Raw genomic sequence first — 23,764 nt, 5'->3', positions numbered from 1 at the left:
GAAATACCATGTTTAAAAATTAAAAATTATTAACTAAATGAAGATAATACGATCAATTCATATTTTTTTATATTAAAAAAACTAAAATAGATAATGGTCTTATTTTTATGGAACATAACTAAATACTCAGCTTATCTTTTCCCTATTCTAAAATTCTTTTTAAAAAAAAATAAAAAAAACCAATTGGCATATGCGCGAGCATGTGCCAAGGAAGCTAATATATATATGCGCGTGTAGGACATTAACACAACCGCCTATTTAGCTACACCAACTTATTCTATTAATTGATGCATAAACTTTATTTTATTAATAAATACATAAATGTCAATAAAGGAGGCTAGTCCTCCAAACGCAAATGGGTGGGGCTAGGTGGGTCATTAGAGCACTTCCACCCTAAAGGCAATGGCAAGGTAAAGGTAGGGCAAAACAAGGTTTGACACTATTCATGTGAATAATAGCAACTTTGTCTTTTTTGGTTACACCCCAAAGGGTAAGGGTAAGGACAAACACTATTCGCTTTACTTTATTTTTTTATACTTAAACCATTGATTTTGATAAGCTTTTCGGACAAGATTTTCGTTGCCACATGTCAATATTTATTATAAAATTCTCACCTAAAATTTAAGATAACATTTTCGGATAAAATTTTCAAATTAAATTTTCGGATAAGATTTTCAGTTGCCATGTGTCCATATTTATTATAAAATTCACATCTCATTCAACATACAATTGAAATATCTACTCACTCATCATACAATTAAAATACTCTCGGTCCTCATAATCCGACACAATGGAGTATAAGGACGACTCAATCATTGGCGGAGACGTTTCCACCGAATCATGACATAAGAGAGTATTTTCCTTCAGAGACGTAATAATGCCATTATTTTTTACGGGAACGACACTGGAACCGATTATGGCAGTGCTCACTTGAGGAGCCATGTGTAATGGTTTTCCTCTTTTTTTATTTTCCCTTGAATAATCTATTAAAAAATGAAATTGGAAATGCAAGAAATATATATAAAAGCAATTAATTTAATTTTTTTTACCTCGTTGCCAAGATTTTGACCTCTTCGATCGTTTGTCCACGACCCTCCGGCTTTGATGGAAGAGGCTATTTGTATTTTTGCATAAATGAAATTTTGTAGTAGAAAATTTGGTGTGGAAAGTGAGAAATATTGGAAGGAGATGAATTTGTATGAAGATTTGGTGTGGAAAGTGAATAATATTGGTACGTATTTATAGAAAAAAAAAATTCAAAATTTTTTTATAATTTTTTGATTATTTTTTTAGGCAAAAATTGGATAGCCGTTGGATTGGGTAAGATTTTTTGATTGAGACTCCAAGAAAAGCTACGTGGCTTATAGTCGTTGGGCTATGTGGGTGGTGGGTCAAGATCGACGTCACGATTTTCAATTTTTTTTTGTGTATTACTGGTGCCAACAATTTAAAAAAATTTGAAAATTAGGTGCTAATGCTAGCATGATGTCACACCGACATCAAGATGATGTTACTGACGCCAGGGGGCAACAACGCAGCCATTTTGCATGTGGGCTATCCCGAGCTGGTGAGTCCTATGCCTTGCCCGGCTGCCTTTTACGCTACCGGAGGTCCAAATCTCACCGGAAGGGGCTGTTGCCATGGCACCGGGAAGGTGCTCTTAGAGATGCTTATGGCTGGCTAGTGCAGGGAGGGGGTGTAGGGGGATTATATGGCTGCTTGGTCTTGGCCTTACTGATAGAGGCTGAGGCTATAAGATAAGCTTTGCTTGCTTGCATCAAGTGTCGACTATTGTGTGTGGAAGTTGAATTTGAATTGGTGTAAATGATTCAGATGTTCAGAAGTGAACGTCACGTAGATGTTGTGGAAGCTATTATTTTTTATATTAAGATGCTTGCTAGTAAGCTCTAACATGTCATTTTTATAGCTACTCCCTATCAGTATAATAAGGCAGTGCATGAGGTTGTGGTCTTTGTGTCTAGAGTAGGAGGTAACCACGTCTGGGACCAAGTGTGGCCCAAATGGATTTTTGATATTTTGGTTAGTGATGTAAACATTTCTATTTGTCTTTAATAAAACTCTCTTCATTGGGAAGGAAAATTTAAGTCAAATATTTTCTTTTCAAAATTTATCATTCTCTTCTAACCTACCTCATGTGGATGTTCTTAACCACTTAAGTTACAAGTCACATACAATATAATGAGTGTTTTGAGTTAAGCATTCATTACATAAATGAACATTGTAGAATATGTAGCAACCACCAAGAGTGAGCATTTGGAAAAGAGAGAATTATAAGTTTAGTTTTTTTTCTTCTTTTGTTGGACAAAATTAAATACAAACCCAAAAAAAAGAAAAAAAAGAAAAGGGAATTCCAGCAGTATATAAGCCATTACATATTATTTGGTAAGAGGAATGATAGCAACCTTCTTTCTAACATTCTCTTTTGGACCTTCTCTCTTCTTCTCATGACAAGTGTCATTTTTCTTACACTTAAAACAATGTCATTAATGCATCACACAAGTTAGTTTTTGTTTTCCAAGTTTACCATTTTAAAATATATTAGCTTTTATATTTCCTTCAATTTATTCAAATTTTGTTTCACTTCTTTAGCACATTATAATAATTTTATATAATTAAAAAAACGTCATTTTTTTTTCTTTAAAAATAAAGTTTGTTTCAAGATGTTGTTATCATATTTATTTTGTTTTTAACAAAAACACACGTTCTCTTTAGAAAAAAAAATTAGTTTTTATTTTCTTATTTTATTTTTTTAACAAGGTGGTAAGAAAGTTGTAAAAAAAAATTAGTTTGTTATTAAAAAAAAATTAATACATTTAATAAGGGTAAACTTGGAAAACAAAAACTAGTTTGTATGATGTATTAATGACATTGTTTTAAGTGTAAAGAAATTGACACTTGTATAAGAAGAAAAAAGAAAGGTTGGAGAAGGTTACTAGCAATCCCCATTTGGTAAATCTTCGACGTGAACCACTTTATTCGTGTGAATTCTAAAGGGCCTAGTTGAACCCAAATTCCAAATTCCGATTAATAATCGGAGGTCCATCTGCCTCTTCTTGTCCGTAAAACCCTGAGCCCAAATTTTGCTACTCTCTTCCACTAAACCCTCAAAACCCTGACTTTAATATCAATAACAGAGAGAGAGAGAGAGAGAGAGAGAGATTGGCGGTGACGAAGACGGCTGCTGAAGAAGTGAAAGAAGGAACCATGTCGTCCGATAACGAAGATACAATGTCGAGTTCAGAGTCTGAAGGAGCAGACTCTGTAAAAGAGAACGCTACATTGGAATTTATAGAGAATCTCTCAGATGTGCCGATGGGGCGACTACCTTCAAACATTGAATTCCAGAGGACGCGCGTCGATTGCAAGGCTGATGCTCCCATTCATGTACAGTTTTTCTACCCCTTTTTTCACTGTTCACCTTATTTTCTTTCTTTTTTTTTTTGGAATTCGTTTATAGTCTTGAGAAGAACTGTTTATTTTTTTGGTTGGTTGGGTTGATTGATGCTCTTGTTTTTTTGCTTTTTCAAAATTTAAAGATATCCATTATTGGTTTATGGCTGCTTTTGTGTTCTATTAGGTGCTTTTGGGTTCTCTTAGGTTTATGTAACCGTTGAGTCAAAATTTGGGTTCTGTGGTTGGTTAGTTTTGTTGATGGTCATGCTTGGTTGCTAAGGAAAGGTAGGAAAGTCAAGGTTTTTTTTTGTCCTTTGGAGTTGTTATCTAATTGAGTTACCAGAAAACATAAGCTCGATTCATGTTTATTCATAGATGTGTATGCATGTATTTGTTGCTGGGTACTATTATTCATGCTTCAAAGTGTAAATTTTAAAATGAATAAAATATAGTTTTGTGGATCAAGGGCTTTTCTTCGGAAAAATTACGTGGGAATGGAGAACCAAAGACAGAAATCTGCCTAAGTGGCATAGCCCTGCATACAGCAATATTAGTTATCACTCTCTTTCATTTTTCTCAATATTTAGGAAATGCATTCATGCAGTTTCATCTCTTCGTATACTTCTTACATGTCTTAAATTTCGGTGTTTGCAGACTGATACCTTTCAGTATTCTGGTGCTTATTCATCAATGAGAGTTGAAAATAGTTTTTTGGATAACTTCTGTGACAACTTTAGAGTTGAAGTTATTCGTCTTACAGAGGATGAAATGGAGTTTGATATGATCGGCATTGATCCAGCACTTGCCAATGCATTCCGGAGAATCCTCATATCTGAGGTTTGAAATATTAAAATTCATGAATACTTGAGTATGGGTGATAAAAATATGCTTGCAATGATTAATATTTATTGGAGTTCATATACTAGTTCTATTAAAATATACCTTCTTCATGGCTTAAGTATCGTCTTCTAGTTATATGGAGTTCTTATGTACTTGCTTTCTCACGCTCTGTGACTTAGTGATCATTGTTTAAGTATCATCATGCATTGGATATGAAGCAAAAGGAACTTGTCTCCATACTTCAGCTTTTTTGTAGTCAACCTTTTAGTTCTGTGAAGGTTGAGTGACTGCATGGTTAATTTCTCAGGTTTAACAAGTTGATGTCACTGTTTCCAGGGGAAAAAATTATGTCAATCAGGTCCTTCTATTGTCATGAGTTAATCTTCTGAAATATATATCTATAAATACACACACACAGACACACATATATAATATCTCTTCATTTCACTGACTAATTATTTTAGTTGTGAAAGAAATTTCGAAATCGTATGCTATTCATTTCTTTCCCTTTATAATATATTAAAACCATTTTGACCATAGATGGAAGTTTTGTATCTGCTTCCCTTAGTTTGTACTATCTCTTGGATCATGTGTTTATGGGAATCGCTATTCAGTTGGCAGTTTTGCTTATCAATGATGATCCCAAACTTTTTTTACTATACAAGTGTAGGTTCCCACAATGGCTATTGAAAAAGTTCTTATTGCAAACAACACATCAGTAATCCAAGATGAAGTACTTGCCCACAGGTTGGGTCTCATTCCGATCAAAGCCGACCCTAGATTATTTGAATATGCAGGTACTATGGTTTGGTATTTGCATTTTTATTATATAATTTAGGTTTCTCTTTGTTTATTTCCTCTACAGCTTTGAGTTATTGAGTTTTTTCCTGTGACATATTTTACTTTTTAGAAAATAATACGGCAAGTGAAAAGAACACCATTGTTTTTAAGCTCCATGTTCGCTGTGAACGAAGTGGGCAACGTCTTTCAGGTATTATTTTCACTTGTGATTTTTTAGTTGTTGTGAAGAATATCAACAAGTTTAAAACCTCTCTTTCTACAAAATTATTGGAAGGAATTTTTTTTTCTTGTGATGATGATTTTACAACATTTTATGCAGTAAAATCAAAAGAATTGATATGGTTGCCAAATGGGAGTGAGTTTCCTTTGGAATCACAAGATTCAAAGACAGGTTCATCCTCAAAACCAAAAACGTATACATCATTTACTTGCAGCCAGGATTCCTTGCCAGAATTTTCCGGCAATCCAATCGCCCCCACACTTGGAGATATTCTTATTGCTCGACTGGGCCCTGGTCAGGTAAACCTTTTATTTGTTTTGTATAATTCTGGTCATTCCTCAAAAATCATGGTGTTACACTTTTGTCTTTGCAACGTAAGCAGAGTCTCAGATATTGATAGCTGGATCAACTGACTCCAAATATTATTTCAATAAAATGTAACTGTAAATTATTCAGAAAAAATATATCTTGGTTTACACTTCTCATATCACTTGCTCTTTTCAAGTAAATGGTGTTTGGGTAATAACTTATTGCTGGAGATTCACCAGGAAAATAATAAGATGGAGTTTTTTCTTAGTCCTTAGCATAAGTGGAGATTGCTAGTCCAGTATTTTGCATCATTGCCAACTACTATCTTAGCAATTTCCATAGTTATTCTTTATAGTAGTCAGTAATGCTTACTGTTCTTTTGCATTTGTTTTAAATGACATTAAGTTTATTACTTCTTAGGAAATTGAACTGGAAGCACATGCTGTGAAGGGCATTGGTAAAACACATTCAAAATGGTCCCCAGTTACCCCTGTTTGGTATAAGATGCTTCCTGAGGTAAGGGGATGTGGTTTTGGGTGATTGCTTCTAACACCCTGAAGATTGTTTAGAAGTAATCCGAATTTTTTTTTATTTCTTGTTAGATTGTACTATTGGAAGATATTGAAGATCAGCTGGCTGAGAAACTTGTGGCAATATGCCCAGTTAAAGTATTTGATATTGAAGATATTGGCAAAGGTAAAGGATCTTTCTTTAGCATTTATTCTCCCTCTGCTTTAGATACTAGACTGACAACAAAGAATTAGTTTTAAAAGGATGCAATGCTATAGGTTTGTCCCAATATATGAGTTTCAAAACTATTGTTATATTTGCACTTGCACAAATTGTTTGCCTTGTTTGTCATTTTCTGGAGTGGCTTGATTGATGATTTGACTGGTTAGCAGGTAAAAAGAGGGCTACTGTAGCCAGACCACGAGCTTGCACATTGTGCAGGGAATGCATCAGAGAAGGGAAGGGATGGGAGAATGCAATATCGTTACGGCGTAAGAAGGATCATTTCATTTGTAAGTAATTTCCTCTGTAATCAAAGTTGGAATTATGAATTTCTTGTAGTTTCTCGTTATTGTAAGCGTCCCAGAAATGGAGCTTTAGTCTTCATCACAAATGTATGAAATTTCTGTTTCAATTCTTTTATTTGTAAAAATCACTTGCTCAGGAGTCAAAACATAGAAACTAGACTGCCTGAATTTATTTTTTCCAGTTAAAGCTGGTCTCGGAGACTTGAGATATCTGATGGTCAATACCACATTAATTAGATAATTCTGAGCTGCTCTTTGATTTGTACATTAGACTAAAATGGGATAGGTTACCCCCACTGGCTTATATATGAGTTGGATATTACCTACACATGGTGGTGTACGAGCCTCTAGAAGTTGGAATTTTGGATCATTGTCAGTTACGACCTTACGGTGTCTTCTTCGATATCAATGGTTGATGATATAATTGGAGTCTCTTGTAGAGTTTATATAGGAAAAATAAGTTTCAATACAGCACTATTTGTTCGTATGAATGTTTTCAAGAGTTCTAACTCTTTCTCTCTCTCATGCACACAGTTACTATTGAATCAAGTGGGGTATTTCCTCCCGAAGTGTTAGTTACTGAAGCTGTGAAGATATTGGAAGAGAAGTGCGATCGTGTTATTTCCGATCTTTCTTGATGCTCTGTTGTTGTTTTTTTTTTTTTTTTTTTTTGTAGAAAGGAAATGAAGCAAGAGAGAACAGTAGAACACCTGATTAATTATACGATGTATGTTTATTGAGAGATCGTGAGTCCGCATTCCAGTATGAGATGCAAAATTGATAATTTTTAGTAAGATGGTCAGTTTTTTTTTTCAATCTTCTCTGTTGAGTTTATTCCAGGTGTGGTTGCTTTTTTGGGTAGAAACAAAGAATGAATTTACCAACTATGGAAGGACATGGTGCAATGCAACAGCAGGGCTGCACTGCTAGCCCAGCCCTCATGAATCAGACAAGGTCTCTGTTAGTCATCGTATGTTACCGCATATGATCTTGATAGTGTTCTGCTAAACGGGGAAATCAATAGAGAAAATTACACTAATCTACTTGGTTTTATAGCCTTGTAAGTTTTTTTAAACCGCTGAAAAAGAAATTGAGTCTATTTATTTAACGCAATTATAATTGATTCAGATTATTTTCTTTTTGGAGGCTTGAGAATACTATCGAGTAGATGTCCTCATAGCCATGCTTTATGAATGACCCAAAAAAAAACATGCTTTCTGAAGTTTGTGAAAAGGATTATTATAGCAATAAGTGAGCTGCTGTGTGCATGTCTGAGAAAGAGGGGAACCATCAAATTTATTTGATGGGTATGTTTTGTAAAACATTCCCAGACAGTTTCCTGTTTGGAGAGCACGATTAGCTGCCAATTTGTTCCATCTTCCAACTGTTTGCATTAATGACATGTTTCTTTGCTCTTCACTTTTTAACTAAGCACACTAAAACACAAAATTTCAATGACCGAAGCCTTTCAATTATGGATGTTTCTTTTGAGTGAAGTTCAAACTTCCTACGCTTCCTTCACTGCCACCACACCATCATCTGTGCAATAGAGAAACGCAGCCACGAGCGACAGTGATACATTATCAAATCATAAAATGTCTGCATTTCCATGCTTCTTTTCTAGCCTTGGGGGAGAGATTTCCATTTTAGTACTATGCTCGAATATTGAAAATGCAGCGACCCTTTTCTTGTAATATTAATCGGTTTTTTTCTTTTCTTATTTAGGTGAGTTGACTTCAAACTCTGTCAAGGAACTTAGCAAAACATGGTACAAAAACATGGTATACATATACTATTCCATTTGAGAGGGGATAAAAAAATGACAAATGTTGAGGGAAGGGGGAATTGCATATACTTAGGGTTCAACCTAATTCCTTCTACCCTTATGTCGTCTTGGTCCAACTACTTCCCATCCATCTTCTGCTTCGGCAGCCAGCTTGGGCTTTGGCTCACAGTCTGACATGCTTACAACATTTACATTTGAATGAGACTCCGGTGTGTCCACCATCATCATGTTTGAGGAATCATCATTTCCCATGCAATGATCTCTATCATCATTTTCTTCATCACTATCGTCGTCATCATTTGCAACCTGGCATGAGTAACAAACAGAAATGAAGAGATAGCAGTAAGGCATATCATTTCAACTTATCATCCTCCCTCCGCCACTCATGACTTTAAAGAACCCATATGAGCAAGAAAGGTTCTCCACCATTCTTGTGCAGTCAAAAAGATCTCTCACAAGAACATCCAAAAGGAGTTCTTTCCAACACATGACAAAAGTGTTAACAGGGCATATGAGAAACTTATGTTAATAATTAGTAAAAACTTTTAGGTTGAGGGATTGAACTTACCTCTCTAACATGAGGAACAGCAACTCTTCGATGATTGGCTTCCCTTAGGCTTTCAATAGACTTGAAATTACAGTCTAAACATTCTTCATGCATAATCATTAACTTTTCAGCAACCTGTGCAAACATCATAAAGATAGAAGCCATAAGTAAAAACTGCATCCGTAATATCAACTAGTTTATAAAAACAATAATGAACACATGAAATGATCCATGAATAGTCTATCTAATGAAACAAGTGAGCAGTGCCTCTAATGACTGGAGATGCGGCTGAGAATCAGCTGCCAACTGAAATATACTTGATGCTAAAAGATCTTATTTCTAAAAGTCAAATAGTCGGCCAGGTGGTCTGAGACACACACATCACAAACATTTGTAATGGTTGCCCACTTTGAGTCACACAATCTATGGAGCAAGCAATAAATTTTGAGTTTCCCACCACAAGCATAGCATATTAAGTCTCTCGTATAATCTATTAAGATATTATTAAGTGTTGAAATGCTTACCTCCTCAATGCTGCCATCCTCTGTCATAGTGTTGAGAGAAAGCATAGCTTCATTCAGCATATCTTCTAAATCATCTATGTAAAGAGGCTCTGGGGAGAACGCACACACAGTTAGGAGAAAACCCACAGGTGCAAAATTCACAACATTAGTTAATGATTTTGCTCGGTTAGAACAACAGATATTCTCATTTTAACATCAAAGAAAATTAACAGTTCCATTTATAATTTCCATATTTAAAAACTGCTACGAATTTTACTGAGTATAATCGTATCATGTTCCTAGTAATAATAGACCGCCACATTTCCACACAGAAACAGTCCAAAAATAGGAGCTTTTCTATAAGAGAGAGCAAACCTCACCAAATTGAATTAAACACTCAAAACTACAAGCAAAAAGAAGAACCAGCATACAATTGGCAATTATGGTGATAAAGGTTCTTACTTTCACAGATAAATTCCCAATAGAATCCTAATTCCATTCTCAGAAGCACAAGCATCACAAAATTCATTACACTGAAAGACCTCGATTAAATTCGAACAAATTTTAAAATACAAATTTTGGGATAAGAATCCCCTAAAAAAGAAGCAGCATATCAAATCTCAAGCTCTTTTTCCAGAAAAAACGAATATTTTGATGCGTCGAAGGAGTGGAGCTGAGTGAATTAAGTACCTTTGGAGTGATTGAACCAGGAGAAGATATCGGTGATGAGTTGCTCCGCTTTCAGGCGCGAGTCACGGCCACCCCACTCGTTCTCAACGGCCAATTGGAGCGCTGACCACCGAGACAGAACCAATCCTATGCCTTCCTGGAGTATGGACCCAGCCTCTGCCGATAGCTTTCTCTCAGCCTCCATTTTCAGCCTCTGTGTGGTAAAACCCTAACCCTAACCCTAAAAACTGACAAATGTGTGTGAGGTTTATAAAGAAGGGGCCTGTTTGTTTTGCTGGAATGTTATACTCTTCACTCGGATTTAGTGTTTCTTACTCTAGTTTTGAAATAGGTGGTGGAGGAGTGATTTTTGAATAAGTATTTTATGTTAATAATTAGTTATATGCTTTTAATTTTGGCGTTATATTGCATTAATTAGATGTATTGATAGTCTCTTATATGCAATCCAACGTTTGAGATTAGAAATATATAACTATTCCTTAACTTAAAAACTTATTTATAAATGTCTTGGTGAAGGAAATAGAGGAGCTGCCATTGTTTGATAAATTTAAAACATTGCTTACAAAAACTCGATATAAAATATGACTTCCAATTAACCAAACTTTGGTAAGAAAATAGAGAGTTTGAGGACAGCATTTGGAAATTCTAAATGCAACCTTACAACGTTTATCAAAATACGTTCCGGGATCCCAAGTTGGAAATACGCAAGGATATTGTTACATCTCAAATCAAAATAATTAATGGAAAATGAAAAATGATCAAACCATGGATCATTTGAAGGCTCCAAAGACGTGATTTGATGTTTCATTCGTCAACAATAAAGTTCTTTTTCACCACCATGCGTGATTTTTTTTATTTATGCTTTTGGTCGGTTGAGGTTTTTTTTGGATTTTTTTTTTTTTTTTTTTTTTAGAGATGTCAAATGTTGTTCTTGACTCATTCCTCTTCTTAAGGAGAAAGCATTTAGTAAGGTATGTACTATGCACAACATGCTCTCACAATCACCTTATCACCTTTACCTCATCACCTAATCAATAATGATATGTATGGAAGACGAGATATAATATATCGCTGTCTCATTATTAAATTTTTGTTTAGCAAGAATGAGAAAGAAAGTAACTTTCGAGAGAGGTTTTTTTTTTTTTCCTTCCTTCTTGTACCCAACAAGTTTTTAAGTGGATCGTTAGTTTTGTGATTGAGATTTTTAAATCTAGACCCATGTTTCGTGGTCAAACTTATAAAAAGTTGTAATGTTTTTAGAAGAAAAACTGCCAATAAAAAGTATTGTTTATGTGCATAGAGAAGCACTGTCCATAGAATTTGGTCAGTTGATTGCCCACCTCTCCAAATTTCCAACATGACAATAATCAATCCCTGACCATCCGATTGGATCATGACCTCATCATCAACTGGCATTCTTATGGACTATTAACCATTTTCCTGTCTCAACAACCAAAACTACAAAAACAACTTATTTTAAAGTGGCAGAAGGGAAGGGAGAGGGGACATGCCTGGTTAATTGGTCATTTCCCAAAGTTTCAAAGCCTTAAAAAAATAAAGAAATATGATGATCAAAACTCCCAAAGCATGAAGGCAATAGGGTTTGTTTATCAGCAATTTTCTGTAATTGCCATGTTCATCAATGAATATCCCATGTTGTCTCCAAAGAAAAAAACTCCCAAAGCATGAGGGACAGGGTGGAGCCTTGGCCCATTATACATATTGATTCAGACACTTGTATTTGGGACAAAATACATTGAAATAATTGAACCCAAATAAAAAAGAAGAAGAAAATAATAATTAACAAAAAAAAAGGCTAACTTTAGCAGTTTGGCTTTGACCCAATTCTCTCTCTGTCAAAGACTCAAAGTCTGAATACATGGATGGTTATGGTACATGGTAGTAGCCCACAGGGACATGAGAGACACCCAACTCTTTCTCAGTCTTTCTAATCTAAAACTCACTGAAAGCTTTTTCTTTCTTTTTCTCTCTCTCTGTCTCTCTCTCCACACATTTTAGGAAAGGGAGCTCTCGCACAACACATTGCTCTCCCTCTTTATCTCTCTCAACAGTTGTAGTGAGTGCTCTCTTTTCTTTCTTTCTTTCTTTTCCACTCTGCTAAAGCAAACCAAAGCAAAGCCTATCAAAGGTCTGATTTTTGTGAGGACGCTCTCTCTCTCGCTCTCTCTCTCTCTCTCTCTCTCTCAAGCCCAGGTACCTTTTTTGGGCTTCCTTTTCTATTCACTTTTAACTGGTCCTGTGATTTGCTTGGTGGTTTTTTGCTTCTCTATGCACTCTATCTTGTTTTTAAGCATCTGCGTCTCTGTGGGTCTTTTCTTTTGGATCCAAAGTGTTAGGTCCCTGTTTGAGATCTGTATGAATCTCTTTACTTTGGTTCTTATCTTTTGCTATATGCTATTGTATGTATTGAGAGGCGCACAAAAACTACATTCAGTTGATTTTTTCTTAGTTCCCATGCCTCTTTGATCCATGGGATTTTTCTGTAGAAAGTTTGTGCTTTCATGGGAAAAGGATTGGCATTTTGAGGTAGATTACTGTGACTCTTATACTTGGATTTACTTTTGACCTATCACTTGTTGAGTCTTTTAGATTATCTCATAGTTAGATACTTCTGGGTTGCATGCAACTCTGTGCTTTTATGCCCATTTCTTGATTTTCTCTATGCTGGTTGTTATTGTTTCTGATAATTGTATGTGAAATATTAAACGGTGATCTACTGGATCATGTTGATGCTGCATGTCTCTCATGTTGATGCTGATGTCTGGCTGAAATGTTGTCGCTAGATGTGTATAATTTTATAGTTTGACTGGAAAATGTTCCTTCTACTGTATTATTTCTCTGTTGCATAGTGGTGAACTCTTTGTTTGTTTGTAGAAATTGTCTTGCAATTGATGGACGTGAAGATGAACATAAGTGGGAGTGTCAACGGAGGGGAACATTTGGTGAGTGATGGGTTTGTTCAATTTGATCTGTTTTAGCAAGTGTAATTTATGTCGATGGCCTCAAAATCTGGTGCCAGAACTTCCCCAGAAAGTCAGAGGAAATTAATTGGAAGTCAGACAACAGAAGGAAATTTTCGTAGACCTTCACCTTTACAGATCACGAAGACAAGCAAATCAGAGCCAGTTACTCCAAAAAAACTGCCTAGGCATGTGCAACAAACTGCATCTAAGGAGGTTTCTGCACAAACCACCGAAGAGAAGAACTGCAAGATCCCTTATTTGAAGGAGTCTACCAAATCTTTAGCTGACCAGTTAGGTTCAACTTTATCACTTGGTGATGCAAAACAGGTGCCAGCTGATGTGTGTCCTGCGGTGAGTGACACCAGGAATTTGCTGGAAGGTGGTGATCAAGAAAAGAAAATATCAGAAAATGGAGTTAGCTCAGCTCCAGCGAAAGTCAGTGATGGGACCAGCAGTCTTGCCAAGACTAGTGGAAGTGCCAAAATTAGTGATCGAGCTGATTTTGTTGAGAGTGGGAAGAGCAGTATTTGTAGAGGTAGCACAAGCAGTGACGTGAGTGACGAGAGTACTTGTAGCAGCTTAAGTAGCGCTATCAACAAACCTCACAAGGCGAATGACATACATTGGGAAGCCATACAGGCAGTCCGAGCAAGGGATGGTGTTTTTGGTTTGGGCCATTTCAGACTTTTGAAGAAGTTGGGCTGTGGGGATATTGGAAGTGTTTATCTTTCAGAGTTGAGTGGGACAAAATGTTATTTTGCAATGAAGGTCATGGACAAAGCATCTTTAGCTAACCGTAAAAAACTTCTTCGGGCTCAGACTGAGAGAGAAATACTTCAATGCTTAGACCATCCCTTCCTTCCAACCCTATATACCCACTTTGAGACAGAGAAGTATTCTTGTCTGGTGATGGAGTTCTGCCCTGGAGGCGACTTGCACACACTTAGGCAGAGGCAACCAGGAAAGCATTTTACTGAACAAGCAGTGAAGTATGTATGCTGTCCATATTCAAATGATTTTGTTTGCTATTGTCAGTTTAAGCATGCGTGGTTTATATATTTCTTTATTTTTGTTTTGACTTTCTTTTGTGACCCTGCTTCGTTGGTTTATTGCTATGTCATTGTTAGGTGGAAACCAATAAGATTCATGATGTGTCATAAATGGTGTTTATTCTCTTGCTATTGAATGATCTGTACTCAATCATACGGTTTTTGCTAAAGTATGCATAGACACATTTAATACCTATAATTGTAACTCAAACAAAATCGCTATAATGTGAAGAAATTTTTGCTGGGATCTACTACACTCAGTTCAATCATGGTTTGCTTCCTGCTATTGTGATGTAGACCTTCTTTAACATAAAACCACCAGTTTTGCCTTTTAGTAGTTGTAGAATGAATACGAAATCCCAAGCATGTTTATTTTTTTCTCAGTTACAACATTCAATCCTGTATCATTTCATAGCAAAGAAACAATCTTGCTCTCTTGTGCTGTTATTTGACTTTGACGGTCGTTAGTGTTATATTTGTCCTCGAATATGCAGGTTCTATGTAGCAGAAGTTCTCCTTGCGCTGGAATATCTTCACATGCTCGGGATTGTTTATCGTGACCTCAAGCCAGAAAATGTCCTTGTGAGAGATGATGGGCACATAATGCTTTCCGACTTTGACCTTTCCCTGCGCTGTGCTGTCAGCCCAACCCTTGTCAAATCTTCAGCTCCTGAGTCTGAACCTTTTCGAAGGAACTCAGCTTATTGTGTGCAACCCGCCTGCATTGAGCCCTCTTGTATTCAGCCATCTTGTGTGGTGCCTACAACATGTTTCTCCCCTCGTTTCTTTTCAAGCAAATCCAAGAAAGACCGGAAACCCAAGAATGAAATCGGAAACCAAGTCAGACCATTACCAGAACTTATGGCTGAGCCAACCAATGCTCGCTCGATGTCATTCGTTGGGACCCATGAGTATTTGGCACCAGAAATTATCAAAGGTGAAGGGCATGGCAGTGCTGTTGATTGGTGGACTTTTGGGATCTTTCTGTATGAGCTGTTGTTTGGTAAGACTCCTTTCAAGGGATCAGGGAATCGAGCCACCCTGTTCAACGTGGTGGGTCAGCCATTGAGATTTCCAGAGACACCAGTGGTTAGCTTTTCAGCAAAGGATCTGATAAGGGGCCTACTAGTGAAAGAACCACAGCAAAGGCTGGCATATAAGCGAGGAGCAACAGAGATTAAACAGCATCCCTTCTTTGAAGGTGTTAACTGGGCATTGATTCGATGTGCAAGCCCGCCTGATATTCCAAAACCAGTCGAGTTTGACCGGATTTCAGCGCCCACAGTCTCAACTAGTGATAAAGCTACTGTTGCTGCTTCTCATCCGGACCAAAACAATTATCTGGAATTCGATTTCTTTTAATTACTTCCTGAACTGAAATGCCGTTTCCATTTTGTTGAGAAAGATGTAGAGCTTCTGAAATGTTGATTTATGTGGAATTTAGGGTTTTCTTTTAATGTTGATAATGATCATATGTTAAATGTTTGGTGTTATGAAACACAAATTTGTATTGCAGGTCATATGTTGATGCTGTTTCCAAAATGTGGATCCAGTTTCTATCTTTGATATGATAATAATAGTATATTTACAGTTATAATGTTGTGGTAAAACAACTAAAACCTATTTGGTATTTCATATTTCATGTGACCATGCATAGGTATTGTAACAAACTAGCTATTGAAAGTTTGTGATTATCTGCCCAAATTATGTATAGGTTGTACATTTATCAAAAAGTCAACTCAGAAGAACTCGCTTAAACTCAACTCCGTTCCAGTCCAAGCCGAGCCAGAGCCATGAAATGAGGCAGGGAGAGAGGAAAATGGAAACCAGCTGAGGACCTGTTCCTCCTCCAAACACCGCGCGCGCACACACACACTAATATTGATTTTGTGAAACTGAATTTTGATGGATGTACAAAGGAAATCCTAGTGCTTGTTGGGCCTCTCCAGTTATGATGGTAAAATGTTGGGCTTCATGAGGTCTCACTTCAGTTGTCCAAGCTACCAAGTGTCTGTCTATAAGAAAATCCAAATAAATTGGAAGGTGTTTCCATTGTAGCTATAATTTCATGAAGAAAGCTATACGTTGTAGCAAATTCACATTTGTTTTTGGTAAACTTTAAACTAAAATGCACGTATTTGTAGAAAGCTATACATTATACATTGTTGACATGAACAAGATCTATGCAACATTTATGCCTAGAAAGCTTTACCAATAATTTATAAAAACAACAAATAATGATATTTCAAAGTCATGGGGACCAATATTACATTTTAAAAAGACAAAAAGTAAAAAAAAAAAAAAAAAGTTTGGGACCATGGGAATTTGTCTGAAAATTGACAAGTAGAAAAATTGGGCTACCTATAAAATAATTTATGGGATAAGCTACAAAATTCAGCATCTATTCCGTGTTGAATCATGGCTCACCATGTTTGAGATTTAAACATGTCGCCAATAATTATTATTTTTAAATAAATGTAAAAGAGATTTAAAAATGAAACAAAAAAATATAAATACCAAAAAAGGAAAAAAGAAAAATTGAGCTCTCCAGCTAATGGTTTAAAATGTTGAAATCTTTACAAATAAATGGATTTAGAGGGATTGGTCAAAAAATAGCAGCATTTTCAACCTTGATGTTAATTTAATTTAATAAAATACTTACTTACCAACCAATCCACCAAGAGAGGCAACAACAGAGTCCTAGTCCTCTTTCATGTACTACAACTCTCTCTCTCTCTCTCTCTCTCTCTCTCTCTCTCTCTCTCTCTCACATGGCTACTTGGTCAAAGAGACTAAAGTATCTTACCAGCTTTGCATGTGTGCACATGTTGGATTTCAATAATTAGATAACTAAGTATGCAACAATATGTTAATTATCAGATGACCACTATTTTGGATTTCATATATTGAGAGATTAAGAGATGACTAAAAGGGTCAACCACTTATCACACGTGTATCTGAATTTAAAATTATTCATAAATATAAATAATACTTTAAATTACCATATATTTATCCGGCATACGATAAGAGGAGTTCAAATTTAGGTATAAATGTGCACATTTATACTAACCAACTAGATATAATTCACGTCTGTTCATGGTGTGTTTTTTTTTCTTATTGAGCCTAAGATAAATGAATTAGGGTTTTTTTTCTTCTTCTCAAAGATGTGATGCACATGGTCCACCACCATAACCCAATTATTATGGATTAATTATTGGAGCATGAAAATATATTCACCCCAAAACACACACATGCCGGTTAAAAATGGAAATTTTAATTTTGAGATGGGCTGGAATGGGTGAGAAGTTTCTTGGATTCAAATCGAATTTTGTCAAATTTAAGTCTTTATTATGACTTTTTCTTTCTGTCTTGAATTGTCGCCGCACGTCCCTCCATCAATTACGTTTCCGATTTTACCATTTCATGGGGAAATCATGGAAAAATATCTTTAAAAGATAACACACATATGTATAAAATTCTACGACATTATGAATTATCTTACATCTTATTTATATTTACGAATTTAAATCCTCCAATTTTTACAAATAGTAAGATTTTATGAAGGGAAAGAAGATGATCTTTGTTTGTTAGGACGGTCAACGAGTTAAGCTGTTAGCATGATGTTAGTAGATACACGATCTGTCTAAAACCTTTTGGCTTTATCAACCTACTACCAGCACCAACTACTTGGCACTTTGTTTTGCCTTAATTCATCAATGAAATTTATGACAAAAAGGAAGTTGTTGCTTGATGATTTATGTTATCAACCCATTTTTGGTTCAACCTTATCTTTTTTTAATATAATGGATTCTTCTTTATTAATTTTTTTAAAAAAATATAAGCGATAGTCCAAACTACAAAGAATAAGGATTTCTCTCACACACAACCAAAATGTCATAGGAATTTGAACTTGAGACATCTTATCTGCAAATTTCCACCATATTAGATCCCGTCGACAACGTTCATGAATTCTTCTATGTAGCCAGCTACCGGTAAAAATTATAAAATTTGGTACTAACAGTCACATTTTTTGTTTTTATTTTGGTCAAAAGTCGCATTTTCGTTTAAACACAAAGATTATTATGAATTCACTTTATTGATAAAAATGTGAGTTCCAAACCAACCTGAACTTGACCATTCGATCAAATCGACAGATTTCACATGCCATCAAAAGAAACAAAAAAGTCTAGAAAAAAAAAAAAAAACAGGTTTGAAAATGAAGAGACCAACAACCACTCTCGTTGGTTTTTTTTTTTTTTTTTTTGGACGAAACCACTCTCGTTGGTTTAGACATGCTTATTTTTCACATTCTTTCTATTTTTAACCACTCATTTTATGAAAGAAAATAATATAAATATTTAACAAATGCCTTTAAAAAGCTTCAATCATAGTTAAGGTGCTCAGAAAAGCACCAGAGTTTTGACAGGGACACCCCACCCCTCTCTCTATATCTCTCCAAAGTTTTCTCTACCTTTAAACTTCTCTCTTTCTTTCTCCCTAGATTTTGGTGAATCAGTTCAAGTTTTGTAATCTAAAGCACTGAAAAGCGAGGAGGGAGAGAGAGAGAGAGAGAGAGAGAGAGAGAGAGGATCAGAGTGAAAGTTGGTGCAAACCCAGTTTTGTATTTTTTCATATTGTTCAGCTAAATTTGCGGTCTTATTGTTTCGATCACTGTAAAGGAACAGGAAGAGAAAATGGGTATTGCCAATAAGGAGGCGATCAAGCAGTTTCAGTTGTTAATGGAAGAAGGTGAGCTTTAAATCCACTTGAAACATGTCTGATCCTCTTATTTGATCTATATTTGCTAATATTTCCTCTTTTCCTTTTGTTTTCTTTGAATTTACAGTTGATGAGCCATTGAAGAATACATTTGAGGTTAGGCAGTGTCTCTTTAAGTTTTCTCGATCTGTTTTGTGTTTGAATGCTGAGAAAAAGATTGAACAACGAAAACTTTGGAGTTCTTAAATTTTGTTACTTTAATGATCTGCAACATTAGAACACAAAATCCTTTACTCAACTGACGACAGTTAAATTATTTAGCTTACTTTTGGAAACCTCAAGTTTTTTCTAGAAAAAAACGTACTGTTTAGATTATATATCAGTTTTGTGGATTTGATCTGAGTCTCTGATGTCATGCATTTTTGTTATTTTTTCTTTTTTGAGCTGGGTAAATCCATTTGTGAAATTAGATTAATTACCAAGGAAGTTCATCTGCTATGAGGAGGGAAGGAAATACTTGATCTTGTTGATTATTATGTAATCAACTTGATCCTGTTTGCATTTTGGGGGGAGGAAACGTCATGTCTTGCTTTTAGTGAGAGGAAAGTATTAGTGTTTTCTGTGATCTTGGTATTGGATAGTAAAGTTAAAATCTTTGTGCACATATAGTATCAGGTTAATGCTCTGAATTGATGAACCTATTTTATTTTATACAAATTTATAAATAAACCCAATCCTAGACATGTATTTATAAAAAAACCCAAGCACTATTTAAACATAGAAACACACTCCAAAATCAACCCCAAAGTCAACTTTTTGGGTGTCTTTATAAATGGGTTTTGGGTGTGTGTAATGATGGGTTTTGGGTGTGTTTATAAAGTGTTTTGGGTGTTGGGTTTTTTTATAATTTCAACCTCCATTTTGGGTGTTTTAGTGAAACTCAAGGGTGATTGACAAGTTAATTTAACTGAACCGTGCTGCATATAAAAAAACCCAAAATGGGGGTTGAAATTATAAAAAAACCCAAGTACTATTTAAACATATAAACACACCCAAAACCCATCATTACACACTCAAAACTCATTTATAAACACACCCAAAAAGTTGACTTTGGGATTGATTTTGGGTGTGTTTCTATGTTTAAATAGTGCTTGGGTTTTTTTATAAATACATGTCTAGAATTGGGTTTATTTATAAATTTGTATTGTTTCTATTCTTGACAATGCATTACAAAGTCCTTTCTTTGCGTATTGGGGAAGGAAGGGGGAGGGGATTGTACTTTCAAAGTTTTTTCAACTAATCAGCTGAAGAATGTCTTTTATTGCATCCGTGAGAGAGGCAAAGGATCCTAACCGAAAGAAAAAACGGGTAGAGAAAAAGAAAGCAAAAGGAAAATCAGAGAGATGGCGTTGGCCAAGCTAAAGTTATGAGAAAATATAGCATGGTTTTGAGGATTATTTTTGTTTTCCTTGGAATTCTCGAATTGAATAGGATAATTGTGTCCCTTTTTCTTCTGATGATTTACATAAATGAAATGCAACTCAAAAGTCAAATAGTGCCTTTTTATTTTCAGAATGTGCACCAGGGATATCCAGATGAGACATTCATGCGTTTTCTTAAAGCTAGGGACTTGAATGTTGGAAAAGCCCATAAAATGGTTAGATTCGTCAAGCTTACTTAATAATGGTTATACTGTTTCAGGTTTTAATCTCAAGCTGTTGTTTATCTTTGGCTTAGTATGTTTCGCTAACAATGCCTAAACTGTTCCAGCTGATTGACTGTTTACAATGGAGGATCCAAAGTGAAATTGACAATATATTGGCGGTGAGTTTTATCAATAAGAAATTACCAGATAAACATGGTATCTTCTGACCAATGACGTGATTTCTCTGTTTGATGCCTGTCTGTCTGATATGTTTTGTGAAACGTTGCATTTAAAATTGTTTCATTTAAAAACCTGAAACTATTAAAGCCTTGATGAATTAATTATTTCTTGGACAATTATGCTGCTGTCAGTTGCATTCAAAGAGCGCATATTCATGATCAATGATTATTCATTAAATGGTCAGTGCATTTGTATTAGACCAAACTGATTGAGTAACAAGGCAGAATGGAAATTATTCATTACAAAGAAATCTATCATTCGCTGGTAGGGAAAGTGCATTAAAGTTAAGACGTATAAATTATGGAAGTTTTTTAATTTCCATTTTCCTTCTTAAGATTCATGCATTTCTGGCGTAATTTATCGAGACATTGATACTTGAACCATGCTGGAAAAGTGACTATTCTTAATGTGGTGACGAAGCATTTATTTGCTGTGTGCAGAAACCAATCATCCCTACTGATTTGTACAGAGCAGTGCGAGATTCTCAGCTTATGGGGTTGTCAGGTTACTCAAAAGAGGTAGTCCTACTTATGACATAGAATTATCATGCCACAGCCACCTTGTACAAGAAAGGCTGGCCACTTGAATCTTTTTTCTTTTGGCTGCAAAAGTTTATTAACTTTTGCTCCCTCATGGTCCTTAATCTTTAATTTCCCACGTATTATTTTATCTCATTGTCCTATTAATTTATTCCAGGGTCTTCCTGTCATTGCTGTTGGTCTGGGGCTCAGCACATTTGACAAAGCTTCCGTAAGAATAATATAGTTTGTTCTGTCTTTAATCTTCCTAGGCATCAATAACTTTGTATCATTGGTTTTGATATGCAATTCTGGAAACCATCAATATAACTTTGTGCTTGGGCTTTAAGCTATTAGGCAGGCCACATATGCGCTTCTTACACATAAGAAATGTATAATATGCTTGACCTGAAAGAACACCAGGTTTATGAATTTATGGGCATAATGATCATTTTTTGTTGGTACTGAGACTTTACATGAAGTTTATTATACATTATTCATGGATATTGGTACACTTGATAATATATGTTTTTATAGGTTTTTAACATGAATATACACAGGGGCATGTACTTTCTAAAGTATGAGCTATATGCATCCTTGTACTTTTCCTTAAAAAATAAAGCTATTTGCGTTTTGTGTGTCCTTCTGTAATATTATTATTGTTTCGGTGATATTTACTTGTTTGATTCTCTGTCTTTGTAGGTAAATTACTATGTCCAATCACACATCCAAATGAATGAATACAGAGATCGTGTTGTTTTAGTGAGTACTTGGGAATGTTTAATTTCATCCTCTTAACAGGTAAAATATATCTGTAGCCTGATTTTTTTTCCTTTTGTTGTAGCCTTCCGCAACAAAGAAGTATGGACAATATATTGGAACATGTGTGAAGGTTTTGGATATGACTGGTTTAAGGCTCTCAGCACTTAACCAGATAAAGGTATCCCTTAGTATAGCATGAGCCTCTATTGTTCTCTGACCTGACAAAATCTTCTTTGCATGACAAATACTCTGATGAGTGAGGTTGTGTCTTATGGGTTTAGATTATTGTTTTCTTTTTTATTTTACCTTTTACCCACTTTTCAAAAATCATCCATGTTGCACACAAGATTGACATTGTATTATCTGTTGATGCAGCTTTTGACTGTTATCTCTACAATAGATGACTTAAACTATCCAGAGAAGACAGATACATACTATGTTGTCAATGTTCCATACATATTTTCAGCATGTTGGAAGGTTTGTGCGTCTTAACAACTCTCACTTTGAAATAATACATAGGAAAAATAAAGAAAAGGATGATGTGTTGGTGTGGGTATTCCATCTTGAGACAAAGTCCTTGTGTAAAACTCTTGACAGGTGGTCAAGCCTCTTTTGCAAGAAAGGACAAGGAGGAAAATCCAGGTTCTTCAAGGCTGTGGGAGAGATGAGTTACTGAAAGTAAGCATGTTCTTTGATTCAAATCTCACCATAGACTTCCATTTCCTTTATTTCTACTTCTAGATTTCAACTTCTTGTGGTGTTGTCTTCTACCTTCCGTAATCTTTGCAAAGTTATCTACTTCCCTTCAACCATAGGTTAAACTTTGTGCTGTCTCGTTCATGGCTGATGGTTATGCTCCAAAAGGACCAAAACATTTCTTGTTCTTTTCCAGCTGCATCTGTTCATCTGTGGTTTGTTCCATTTCTTTGGTGGTGACAACTTGACCTGAAAATGTGCATGCAGATCATGGATTATGCATCACTCCCACATTTTTGTAGAAAAGAGGGCTCTGGGTCATCTCGGCATTCGGAGAATGGACATACTAACAATTGTTTCTCCTTCGACCATCCTTTCCATCAAGAGCTCTACAATTTTGTCAAGCAACAAGCTGTCCTTAGAGAGTCTGTTGCACCACTCAAGCAGGGATCCTTCCATGTTAATTTCCCCGAGACAGACCATGAAGGTGCAGATATTGCAAAGACCATAGAAACTGAGTTCCACAAGTTTGGAAATCAAAATGGGCTCTCCAAGTCACTAAATGGCCTAAGAGTCAACGGTGCTTGAAATTTTTAATGGTAGTTATTAGCATCTATAGCCTACATTACACTGTACCCAACACTTCCTTTGCTATGAGGCAGGAATGCTGTTATCAAATTAACTCTATGTATTAGTGTATGCTTGCATCAGCTCGATGCAGATTTTTTAGGACAATGTAATCTGGTGTACGTTTAAAAATACCACCATGGAATCGAGTCTTTGTAGCGAGCATGAGTTTTAGCATGTTACAGGAGGTTACATAGATATCAGGACTTAGCCAATAATCACCACTATCGTTGAAGTGACTACAATAAGTCACTAGATGGCCTGCATATATGTTTCCTACAGTAAGTGACTTTGTTGTATCTCGTTTAATCCGTGGCCTAAATGGCCTATATATGTGTTTCCTATATCTCGTTTAACACAGTTTTTTTAATACTGAT

The 23,764-nt window shown here is 35.6% G+C and overlaps 4 protein-coding genes across 6 annotated transcripts; 3 read left to right on the top strand and 1 right to left on the bottom strand.

The window, feature by feature from the left end:
• Positions 1–2,990: 2,990 nt before the first annotated feature.
• Positions 2,991–7,437, top strand: RPAC43 (RNA polymerase I subunit 43). The gene is made up of 9 exons (XM_008220211.3): positions 2,991–3,405; positions 4,069–4,251; positions 4,925–5,051; positions 5,165–5,245; positions 5,375–5,574; positions 6,005–6,100; positions 6,187–6,280; positions 6,487–6,606; positions 7,156–7,437. The coding sequence occupies exons 1-9, from the start codon at positions 3,226–3,228 to the stop codon at positions 7,257–7,259; spliced, it is 1,185 nt and encodes a 394-aa protein (XP_008218433.2). The 5' UTR covers positions 2,991–3,225; the 3' UTR covers positions 7,260–7,437.
• A 950-nt stretch (positions 7,438–8,387) lies between these two features.
• LOC103318764 (uncharacterized) lies at positions 8,388–10,633 on the bottom strand. The gene is made up of 4 exons (XM_008220203.2): positions 10,148–10,633; positions 9,479–9,567; positions 8,976–9,089; positions 8,388–8,713 (listed from the first exon to the last, which is right to left on the bottom strand). Exons 1-4 carry the CDS (start codon positions 10,329–10,331, stop codon positions 8,489–8,491), a joined length of 612 nt encoding a protein of 203 aa, XP_008218425.2. The 5' UTR covers positions 10,332–10,633; the 3' UTR covers positions 8,388–8,488.
• A 1,409-nt stretch (positions 10,634–12,042) lies between these two features.
• Positions 12,043–15,777, top strand: LOC103318750 (serine/threonine-protein kinase D6PKL2). 2 transcript variants are annotated; one of them, XM_008220191.3, is made up of 3 exons: positions 12,043–12,361; positions 13,043–14,120; positions 14,675–15,777. In XM_008220191.3, the coding sequence occupies exons 2-3, from the start codon at positions 13,159–13,161 to the stop codon at positions 15,540–15,542; spliced, it is 1,830 nt and encodes a 609-aa protein (XP_008218413.1). In that variant the 5' UTR covers positions 12,043–12,361; positions 13,043–13,158; the 3' UTR covers positions 15,543–15,777. The 2 variants fall into 2 exon arrangements, with proteins under 2 accessions (XP_008218413.1, XP_008218405.1); XM_008220183.3 differs by having other exon boundaries at positions 12,160–12,694.
• Positions 15,778–18,655: 2,878 nt separating this feature from the next.
• On the top strand, positions 18,656–23,552 carry LOC103318742 (SEC14 cytosolic factor-like). 2 transcript variants are annotated; one of them, XM_008220170.2, is made up of 11 exons: positions 18,656–18,929; positions 19,027–19,055; positions 20,473–20,556; positions 20,670–20,723; positions 21,225–21,302; positions 21,481–21,534; positions 22,005–22,064; positions 22,147–22,242; positions 22,440–22,541; positions 22,662–22,742; positions 23,028–23,552. In XM_008220170.2, exons 1-11 carry the CDS (start codon positions 18,875–18,877, stop codon positions 23,346–23,348), a joined length of 1,014 nt encoding a protein of 337 aa, XP_008218392.2. In that variant the 5' UTR covers positions 18,656–18,874; the 3' UTR covers positions 23,349–23,552. The 2 variants fall into 2 exon arrangements, with proteins under 2 accessions (XP_008218392.2, XP_088901590.1); XM_089045464.1 differs by having other exon boundaries at positions 22,880–23,552.
• Positions 23,553–23,764: the final 212 nt, after the last annotated feature.

Source organism: Prunus mume, linkage group LG1, assembly GCF_029339155.1.
Source record: "Prunus mume cultivar Tortuosa linkage group LG1, ASM2933915v1, whole genome shotgun sequence".
Lineage (NCBI taxonomy): Eukaryota > Viridiplantae > Streptophyta > Magnoliopsida > Rosales > Rosaceae > Prunus > Prunus mume.
Note: the sequence above shows the minus strand (reverse complement) of the source record. Positions and strands in the feature narration are given on the sequence as shown.

Coding starts and splice junctions, on each gene's coding strand:
- RPAC43 (XM_008220211.3), top strand. CDS start 3,226: ATGTCGTCCGATAACGAAGATACAATGTCGAGTTCAGAGTCTGAAGGA. Junction 4,252..4,924: donor GGAGAATCCTCATATCTGAG/GTTTGAAATATT, acceptor ATACAAGTGTAG/GTTCCCACAATGGCTATTGA. Junction 5,052..5,164: donor TAGATTATTTGAATATGCAG/GTACTATGGTTT, acceptor TTTACTTTTTAG/AAAATAATACGGCAAGTGAA.
- LOC103318742 (XM_008220170.2), top strand. CDS start 18,875: ATGGGTATTGCCAATAAGGAGGCGATCAAGCAGTTTCAGTTGTTAATG. Junction 20,724..21,224: donor AAATTGACAATATATTGGCG/GTGAGTTTTATC, acceptor TGCTGTGTGCAG/AAACCAATCATCCCTACTGA. Junction 22,065..22,146: donor ACAGAGATCGTGTTGTTTTA/GTGAGTACTTGG, acceptor CTTTTGTTGTAG/CCTTCCGCAACAAAGAAGTA.
- LOC103318750 (XM_008220191.3), top strand. CDS start 13,159: ATGTCGATGGCCTCAAAATCTGGTGCCAGAACTTCCCCAGAAAGTCAG. Junction 14,121..14,674: donor TTTACTGAACAAGCAGTGAA/GTATGTATGCTG, acceptor TCGAATATGCAG/GTTCTATGTAGCAGAAGTTC.
- LOC103318764 (XM_008220203.2), bottom strand. CDS start 10,331: ATGGAGGCTGAGAGAAAGCTATCGGCAGAGGCTGGGTCCATACTCCAG. Junction 9,568..10,147: donor CTGGTTCAATCACTCCAAAG/GTACTTAATTCA, acceptor CGTTCTCCCCAG/AGCCTCTTTACATAGATGAT. Junction 8,714..8,975: donor CTGTTCCTCATGTTAGAGAG/GTAAGTTCAATC, acceptor TACTCATGCCAG/GTTGCAAATGATGACGACGA.